This window comes from Salvelinus namaycush, chromosome 2, assembly GCF_016432855.1.
Source record: "Salvelinus namaycush isolate Seneca chromosome 2, SaNama_1.0, whole genome shotgun sequence".
NCBI lineage: Eukaryota > Metazoa > Chordata > Actinopteri > Salmoniformes > Salmonidae > Salvelinus > Salvelinus namaycush.
Window position 1 is genome coordinate 49616215 of NC_052308.1, and position 10221 is coordinate 49626435.

At 42.5% G+C, this 10221-nt stretch overlaps 1 protein-coding gene across 1 annotated transcript; it reads left to right on the forward strand.

The window, feature by feature from the left end:
* The first annotated feature begins 453 nt into the window (after window positions 1-453).
* Window positions 454-7555, forward strand: LOC120064331 (ubiquitin-conjugating enzyme E2 variant 1-like). Its single transcript, XM_039014837.1, has 4 exons — window positions 454-549; window positions 3394-3542; window positions 4332-4457; window positions 6289-7555. The coding sequence occupies exons 1-4, from the start codon at window positions 528-530 to the stop codon at window positions 6433-6435; spliced, it is 444 nt and encodes a 147-aa protein (XP_038870765.1). The 5' UTR covers window positions 454-527; the 3' UTR covers window positions 6436-7555.
* The last annotated feature ends 2666 nt before the right edge of the window (window positions 7556-10221 follow it).

The window sequence follows — 10221 nt, forward strand, 5'->3', positions numbered from 1 at the left end:
GTTATGGAGGTGAGGTCTAGTCATGAGGTCCTATTCTCTATATCGTGCAGAACTTTTGACCAGGGCCCATAGATAAAAGCTAGTGCACTGTTTACGGTATAGGGTGCCATTTGAGACGCTGATCTAATACCTTTGGCACCAGCAGAAACAAGCCCTGTCAGTAACTAATGAAGACTGATTCATATCCACATTACTAAATTGGCTTTCAGACCATGGTGATGTCATCAGGCTTTAAGACAATTGTGACGTCATCTGTCATTTATGGTCGTTTTTAGTGGTAATGTGAATTTAGTTTTATTTTGACAGTCGACTCCACACAAAAATAATGCTCAAACAGTGGTGTATTCATTCCGCCAAATAGCTGTTAAACGAGAGTTTCTATTGGACAAATTCAGGTAGGTCCCGCCACGTTTAGTTCCGTTTAAGAAACGTTTTGCAACAGAATCGGCGGACTGAATTACACCCCAGAACACTTCATTTGCATTGACGCACTTAAACGTGCGCGTCCCCGCTATTCAACGATAAAAATGGCGGCCGCCGCCGGATCAGGTAAAGTATTTCCCCGTTCACACATTTGTGATATTCATTTGATAAGCTTGTATTTTACGTTTAATATAGTGGTCTATTTGACCTTCCAATATGAGCCATTCATCTCAAAGACTCCACATTTCCCCAGACAGCATGTTTATTAATGTTAGATTAATGTGGGTGTTAGCTCAGCCAGTATTGCGCGCTAACTAACGTTAGTTTAGCTGGCTATTCGGGTATATTTCTGCTTTCGCCCAACTCCTGTGCTTTTAAAACATGACTTGATTCAGCCATAAACCATAAACGATGTTATCGTCATAATTGACTCTTGGTGAATTTATTGTGGTTGTTTAGCCATCTGCGCATTTAGCTAACGTTAGGTAGCCTATTCAACTGCAGCGTCATGTTTCTGCAGAGCTAACGTTAGCTAGCTAGCTAACGACACTAGCGGGTAACCGTTACTAGCTGAACTGAGACAATTTGCAAAGCGAGTTTGACAGAAACAGAATTAGTTAACTAGCATACATGTTTAGAATAACTAAGCTAACTAACTATATACCTGGAATCTTTCAGAATACATTTATCCAACTTCCTATCAGCGGTTAGTTGAGTGAAATGTTCGTTTTAATCAGCATTGAGTATTTAACTATTTTGGATACGTTGATGCTAACTCACGTTAGTTACCTAGCTAGTTTTGTCAACTGGTCATTAACCTTGGTACACACCAGGGGCTATTCATTACGCTAATAATGTTGCAAAACGTTTCTTAAACGGAAACAAACGAAACCGAGATACCTACCTGAATTTGACTCATAAACTCTCGTTTTAGTGACTAATGATTACACCCCAGTGGTACACACCCATAACTTGAGAAATGTATATCTACAGGCAATTGCACGTGTCATTTTGAGGTGCATGAATAGGTGATTAATAAGGGATAGCTAGTTAAAGGCCCAATGCCGTCAACTTGATTTCCTGTATTTTATATATTTCCACACGCAGGTTCGTATAATACTGTGAAAATGATTTTAATGCCCTATTAGTGTAAGACAGTGATCACCAACCTTTTTTGAGTCAAAATCACCTAGTCAAAAAGCAAGCAGATCTATAGCTTTTTCCCCATTTTTCTTTTTTTTCATGACTTAAACATAAGCCTATGGAACATTAACATATGAAAAACAGCACTGTAGCAGTGGGGTTTAGGCCCAATACATTATCATCGCATATTGGCTTTGCTTGAATTGTCCTGCCAAAGCATTGTTCTTCTTTGAGGTAGGCTATATGATCGCACTGGTAATGGATCAGTTGTATTGCTTGAGGCACAGCTGAGTGACCATAAATGTTAAATAATTTGCTATTTTGATTTTACTGGGCTGATAGTGCCTGCATCGGATGGTCAGTCTCAGAGGGAGAGAGCAGCAGACTGAGGGTCCGCCTCAACGTCCCTCCGCTCTCCCTGTCCTCCTCTGACACTTACCAAAAAAGGGGCACCATCTTAAAGCTGATGGGGAAACTCGTGCCCCACCGCATTGTTTCTACCTCGTGCATAAATTCTAGTTTTTACTCCAATGACCAGAAAGTCAAATATTACTATATATTTTTAAAAAGACCTAAGCCAAGCCTTTAATACAAGCAAGCCCTATCGATACAATTTCCTACTCATTCATTGCCGCTGCAGTGCTGGTTGTAATGCGAGTGGCAGTAGGAAGAACGCAAATTTTATGACTTAAGTGTTGACAGTGCTGAGTATAAATATGAACTCAATCATAAAAACAGCAGCTCTGTGCTGTATTAGTTGCTGTGCGCTTAAGGGAGATTTATTTTACGCATGCTACGTTAGGTTACTGCAGACATGGTAATCTGAGTCATTTGATTGGCCAAGCAGTAGGCCAATAAGTGCATTTGCTCTCCGGCCCGTCGGGAAGGCAGTTTGTCTTTCAGACACCTCAAATAGTTCAAAATGGGAACACTTCGCCTACCCGGCACGCAGGGCAGCTGAATTGGGTGCACCTACCGCCAACAACGCGAGACAAATAAAAAAATATATTTATTAATGGGTTTTTACTGAAATGTTTGATCAACTAGGAATGCCTTGGAGATTGACCAGTTGACACTGTGCTAGCTAGCTTGAAAGTTAGCTAGCACAGTGTCGCTCCCGCCTGCTCTGTACCAGAGTCCTCCTTAGGACTAGCTGGCTAAGCTAGCACACCGTGTCTTTCATTCTAGCCTGCCGAACACCTGACCTCGCCGATGTTAAAATAACTGCCGGAAAAAGGTGCCTGACAGGCGGGGGCAAAGGACACTACTGTTGTTTCCTAGCTACTGTTGTCGCCCCCTTTCTCCTCTGTGCGGTTTAACGGCGATTGGTATCCAATGTTATGGTGCATTACCGCCATTTACTGTACTGGAACGTCCCTACTTCCTGCATATGTACTGGAGTCATAGCTTAAAAATGAACCAATATAAGTATTTGCACCCTTCTCCTCAGACCACTCCAACAGTCCTAGCTAAATTCTTGCTTAAGAAATTGTGCTTTGCTAAGAAGCAAGTTTTTTGTTTCTATTTGAGCATTTTTAATTGAAAACATTTACAGTAAGGTACTTAATTGTTATCCAAAATTGATTTGATATTGAGATAATGTCTGCATTGGACCTTTAACATTACATGGCTCCTACTATACTGTATTTGATTAGCTGAGGGTTGTGGGTTTTAAATTCATCACTATTGAAAGTTGACTCTTTAAAAAAAAAAAAACGTATTTCAATAGAACCAATTGAGTAAACATGGCACCCTTGTTTGTGTGCAGTAGCTACTAGGCACGTGTGGTTGAAAAATGTCTGCTTTGAACCTTTTCTGTTTAAAAAGGCGTCAAAGTACCCCGTAACTTCCGGCTGCTGGAGGAGCTGGAAGAGGGCCAGAAGGGCGTTGGAGACGGGACGGTGAGTTGGGGACTGGAGGACGATGAGGACATAATGCTGACTCGCTGGACAGGCATGATCATAGGGCCTCCCAGGGTAAGAAAAAAAAAGCTAGCTCACGCTAACGCCACAAACACACACACACCATAGGGCCTCTCAGGGTGGGAGGGCTCAAACACATACCAAACAACGCCACATAGAATACTTTGCTTACTCCGGCCTGGTTTCTTTAATTCCTATCAAATTTTATTGGTCACATACACATATTTAGCGCATTGGAAGAGAGGAACTGTGTTTTTGCTCAACGGCAGATTTGGCTGCCAGTGGAACAACGAGCAAAATAACCTTGGGAGCAACACCGTTGTAAGACAGATCTATTTACCAAGGAAAAGTAGATGTGCATAACGTTATTGAGAGTATTTCTACCAAACATGGTATGTTCCCCAAAAAATAAACTTGTTTTTATTTTTGAAGTGGCGGCAATGATTTTGGCGCCACAGCTAAATGAATGCACACGACACAGCAGGCCAGCTATTAACCATGCACATGCAGCTAGTTCTTGGGTAATGGCTAGCTTATGAAGTACGATGTGTTTTTGTTGACGTCGCTTGTGAGCATAAACATAGCATAAATCACCTTTCACCCAGTAGAGGCAAAGCCTACACACCATAAGTGGGACAGCATTGAAATGGAATAGGAACATTCTAATTCTATTGGGACGGCCAAACGGATATGCAGCAGCACAAACATAGGCCTACAACAAGCTTATTATCATAGAGCACCGCTGATGATAACCAAGACAGTTACCCACAACCATGCAGTCTTTATCTTGAGCTGAAACCAATTTCAAGACTTAAATCTTTCCTTTTTTCTGATGTCTTCCAGACAATCTACGAGAACAGGATGTACAGTCTAAAGGTAGAATGTGGACCCAGATACCCAGACTCTCCCCCTTTTGTCCGATTCGTGACCAAGATCAATCTGAATGGCGTACACAACTCAAATGGTGTGGTAAGTCCCAAGTCATACATTTCCTGTTCGGGTTGGATCAATTACCTCAAATCAAAAGCAACCTTTGTATTTGAGTGTGTAGCCTGAAAGACTTCTGCCTACAGCTAGCGAAGCACATCTGATTCATTACCTACAGACGCAGGACTGGTTTTCCAGAACCAGATTTGCTCTACTCCTGAACTAAAACGCACTTTAAACTGAACATGTTTTTAGTCCAGGAATCGGGATTGTTTGTAATTGAGGGCACTTTTGTCTCAGCTAAAGTCACCAATCAGCCACATTTTAAAATGAGCCAAACTTTGAAAAAATAAATGTCCTCTCACTGTCAACTGTGTTTATTTTCCGCAAACTTAACGTGTAAATATTTGTATGAACATAACAAGATTCAACAACGGAGACATAAACTGAACAAGTTCCACAGACATGCGACTAACAGAAATGGAATAATGTGTCCCTGAACAAAGGTGGGGGTCAAAATAAAAAGTAACAGTCAGTGTCTGGTGTGGCCACCAGCTGCATTAAGTACTGCAGTGCATCTCCTCCTTGTGGACTGCACCAGATTTGCCAGTTCTTGCTGTGAGATGTTACCCCACTCTTCCTCCAAGGCACCTGCAAGTTCCCAGACATTTCTGGGGGGAATGGCCCTAGCCCTCATCCTCCGACCCAACAGGTCCCAAACGTGCTCAATGGGATTGAGATCCGGGCTCTTCGCTGGCCATGGCAGAACACTGACATTCCTGTCTTGCAGGAAATCACGCACAGAACGAGCAGTATGGCTGGTGGCATTGTCATGCTGGAGATTAATGTCAGGATGAGCCTGCAGGAAGGGTACCACATGAGGGAGGAGGATGTCTTCCCTGTAACGCACAGCGTTGAGATTGCCTGCAATGACAACAAGCTCAGTCCGATGATGCTGTGACACACCGCCCCAGACCATGACGGACCCTCCACCTCCAAATCGATCCCGCTCCAGAGTACAGGCCTTGGTGTAACGCTCATTCCTTCGACGATAAACGCGAATCCGACCATCACCCCTGGTGAGACAACAGCGACTTGTCAGAGAAGAGCACTTTTTGCCAGTCCTGTCTAGTCCAGCGACGGTGGGTTTGTGCCCATAGATGACGTTGTTGCCGGTGATGTCTGGTGAGGACCTGCCTTACAACAGGCCTACAAGCCCTAAGTCCAGCCTCTCTCAGCCTATTGCGGACAGTCTGAGCACTGATGGAGGGATTGTGCATTCCTGGTGTAACTCGGGCAGTTGTTGCCATCCTGTACCTGTCCTGCAGGTGTGATGTTCGGATGTACCGATCCTGTGCGGGTGTTGCACGTGTTCTGCCACTGCGAGGACGATCAGCTGTCTGTCCTGTCTCCCTGTAGCACTATCTTAAGTGTCTCACAGTACGGACATTGAAATGTATTACCCTGGCCACATCTGCATGCCTCCTTGCAGCATGCCTAAGGCACGTTCATGCAGATGAGCAGGGACCCTGGGCGTCTTTCTTTTGGTGTTTTTCAGAGTCAGTAGAAAGGCCTCTTTAGTGTCCTAGGTTTTCATAACTGTGACCTTAATTGTCTACCGTCTGTAAGCTGTTAGTGTATAAACAACCGTTCCACAGGTGCATGTTCATTAATTGTTTATGGGTCATTGAACAAGCATGGGAAACAGTGTTTAAACCCTTTACAATGAAGATCTGTGACGTTATTATTATTTGGATTTTTACGAATTATCTTTGAAAGACAGGTTCCTGAAAAGGGGACGTTTCTTTTTTCGCTGAGTTTAGCTGTGTTTGTAAGTTTTGAGTCTCACATGTATGTAACCTCCCATTCTCAGGTGGACACGCGGGCAGTGGCGGCACTGGCCAAGTGGCAGAACTCGTACAGCATCCGTGTGGTGCTGCAGGAGCTCCGGCGGCTCATGATGTGCAAAGAGAACATGAAGCTCCCCCAGCCACCCGAAGGCCAGCTATTCAGCAACTGAGTCCCCTGACCAGCCCTGCTATCCCAACTCTCCTTTACTATCCCTCCATCCAACACACAAATAAATATACACATTCAATAGATGCACACAATGATTCAACGATTCCTCACATGCACACAAATCCGCACATACAGCGTACATGTACCCCTCTTATTTTTCAGAGACTCTTGAAACCTCTGTTCTCACGTAAGCTCTTTTTGCCAGGCCCCTTCCCTTTTTGTCCTAAGTCATGGCCACTTTGTCTCTCGAGACCTTCTCGTTGGACAGAGAGATGGTTGCACAGGTGGACTCCACCCATTCCCTACCCTGACACCCAATGCTCACCACTGTGCAGACCAGACATTGATACAAATTACTTCATCTTGTTTTTTTTTTTATCTTTGTGTTCTACATCCAGATTGTAAAATAACATAAATGATCTTATTGAGTGTACCTATCTTATGTGTGTGCTGGGTTCTTTAACCAAGGATGGTGGAATTACTTTGTACTGTAGGTATAACAAGGGTGGAAATCAAGATGACTTGCTGCTCCGCAAAAGAAAAATAGACCTGTGCCCCCACTGCAATGTGGCCGATAAGGTTTTCACTGTTCGGCTCTTAATTTTGCTGCAAGGATTCTGCTCCCCCAGTTGGACTTGTCAGGAGCAGTGGCTTGGGATCTACAGCATAGTCCTGCCAGTGTGTTTCAGAAAGCTAATAAATAAACATTGTCCCCCCCTTTAAAAAAAAAGTTTTTCAGGATAGCGTTGGTCTCAAACTGAGTAACCAGCTTTTTGATCCCGAATATGTGAATTTATCGGCCTTGGCACGTGTACGGTACATGGGATTGGGGGGAATAAAAGGTTCTCTTGATTTCTCTTAAAGTACATGGGGTTTGAAATGCTCATCTTTTGTGCTTTGCACCTTTTTTCAGGTTCACCACATTACTGTGGCCTCCTATGTGGAGAATTAATTTTTGTTTTGTCTTTAGGGTTGACCTGTTTATTCATAGAGGTCATCGCATACAGTGGGCTCACTGAATGCAATGTATGGCTTTAGTTGTTTATTTCATAACGGGTGTGAATCTGGGTGAAGGTGACCTGTGCATGGTTTTATTTGAATTAAACCTCGTTACTTTTGCATGTGTTTGTCTTCTGATTCTCAATCCATTTTTGGTAAGGGCGGCGTTCAGTCAAACCCGCACCGTGGAGTGATAGCATTGGGTCTACTCTTAACAAACTGCATGTTTGACCTGAATTCAAAATAAGTGTTTTTTTTTTGTTTTAGTGTATTATCACATGCCTTAGAATGTTCCTGCACTACACTAATGCAAATTGTTACGATGCCAAAGTGGTATCCATTCGGATTTAAAAGGTAGTTAATTCAAATTATATTAACCCAATCCTATGGATACCTAAAAGGTCTTCTATGGAATTTGCATCAGCATATCCTAATTCTGAACTGCTAACCAAGTTATATAGAAATTTTACGCTAGAGAATGGAAGTGTATACTACTAAAGTATAGGGTCTCCCTGCTCTTGATGTTTAAAAAAAAGTTCACTTCAAATCATCACCTTATATAACTATAACAAATGTTAACACTTTAGTGTAGAGTCACATAATAGCTTAGACTTTCATTGGGTATTAACCATTCACTGTACTTATTCAGTTTCTTTCCATATCTTATACTAATCCCTAATTAATACAACAAAATGTGTGCCTAATGTGATCCCTATAGTGTTACTGAAAAATTTGCTGATACCTTGCAAACAAATCTCAGGATGTTCTACAAATTCAAAAATGTTCTGTCATGTGACACTTCGCTTGACGCGAAGACTTTGTAGTGTCATGCAGATTTTCATGATATTAGGATGGCTCTGCTGATCTGATTCCGCTGGATTTTTTTCCATTCTTGAAGCCAGATAGTGTGAAGCAGCATTAAATCAGGCCACCCACTCTGGATAGAAAGGAAAACATGGGGGGGGGACTCATTTAGGAAGTAAGCCGTCATCCCTGAGCAGGAAACACGTCTGCTCAGAAAATGGGGATTGTTCTCATCCATCTTGATAGAGTGACTTACAAGGTGCAGCAGCTCTATGGGAAGCAGACCACTGGTCCCTATTCAACAGCTGTGCCTCTTGTGGCTGCTGCTCTCCTGCAAGTCTGACGTGGAGACAGGACAAAGAGAGTCACGTGACTGGGGTGGTTTTGAGGGGATAGCAGTATAAAACCATCACAATGAGAGAGACAGCTGGGGGTGCCCCAGTCTCCTATAGGCTACGTCACACAATATGGAGCACTGAACTCTTGGACTGGCAAAATTAGAGTACACCTCGTTATTTCAGCGGCAGTATTCATGTGCCTCAACGTAGGAGTGCTGATCTAGGATCAGGTCCCTCCTGTCCATGTAGTCTCATTCATTATGATATAATAGGCAAATCCAATCTTAAATCAGCACTCCTGTGACAATTTATGAATACAGCCCCAGGAATTGTTAGGTATTCGATCAGGGAAAATGTATTTTGTATTGTGGTTAGGCAATTATTTGCATTCACAGGAGAGTCCTAGAATCACATAATTCAAGATTAGTTAGGTTTATGTGAATTTCCATCAATGTCCCATGGTAAAAATTCTAAGGAAAGAATACTTGTTTTTTTGATGAACCATTGGGTAACACTTTGCTTAAAGCCTGCAGGTATAACGCATCGTACGGCTTCTATGCATGTATGACCCTTCACAATGTCTTACTATGATCTCATAATTATCTAGACAAAATTCAAACGGTGCACAGTTTTTTTTTCTCTGTCCTCTATCTTCCTCGCACCTTGCTTCCAATTACGTCCCGCAAATGGCAACCTCCAGGAAATGTCTAGTAAACCAAGCGCCCCCCCCCACAAAAAAAGAAATCTCCCTGCATTTGTTTCATGACAAGACACTTTCTAATCAGATTATAAGTATTGGCTTTATATAGACAGCCATTTGTGTGGTAAGGAAAAGGAAAATAGACATCCCCATCCATCACCCTAAATGTATGTGCTGTGATGAACAATCCTTTCATCACCTTGACTGTATCTGAAATAAAAAATGTATTGGTCACATACACATGGTTAGCAGATGTTAATGCGAGTGCAGTGAAATTCTTGTGCTTCTAGTTCCGACAGTGCACTAATATCTAACAAGTAATCTAACAACTACCTAATACACACAAATCTAAAGGGATGGAATAAGAATATGTACATATAAATATATGGATGAGCGATGGCAGAGCGGCATAGGCGAGGTGCAATAGATGGTATAAGGTACAGTATATAGATATGATATGCGCAATGTAAGATATGTTAACAATATTAAAGTGCCATTGTTTAAAGTGACAAGTGATCAATTTATTAAAATGGCCAGTGATATGAGTCTATGTAGGCAGCAGCCTCTCTTGAGTTAGTGATGGCTGTTTAGCAGTCTGATGACCTTGAGATAGAAGCTGTATTTCAGTCTCTCGGTCCCAGCTTTGATGCACCTGTGCTGACCTCGCCTTCTGGATAGTAGCGGGGTGAACAGGCAGTTGCTCGGGTGGTTGTCCTTGATGATCTTTTTGGCATACAGTGAATAGGAGAGCAAAAAAGTGTTTCATCACCATAGCAGTATGGAATTCTCAACCATTGAATGGGTCTAATTGGGAAGCAGGACACAGGTGTGTGTAGGATGCAGAGTCAGGGACTACTGAAAAAAAATAGGACATGAATAAGAATATAAAATAGAATATGACTTGTTGATCAATATGACCAACTCCATAGACTTAAGAGACCACATA

What these genes read in the sequence shown, in the direction of transcription:
- LOC120064331 (XM_039014837.1), top strand. Translation starts at nt 528, where the DNA reads ATGGCGGCCGCCGCCGGATCAG. An exon ending in GGCGGCCGCCGCCGGATCAG is followed by an intron (nt 550 to 3,393) that starts GTAAAGTATTTC and finishes CTGTTTAAAAAG; the next exon opens with GCGTCAAAGTACCCCGTAAC. An exon ending in TGATCATAGGGCCTCCCAGG is followed by an intron (nt 3,543 to 4,331) that starts GTAAGAAAAAAA and finishes GATGTCTTCCAG; the next exon opens with ACAATCTACGAGAACAGGAT.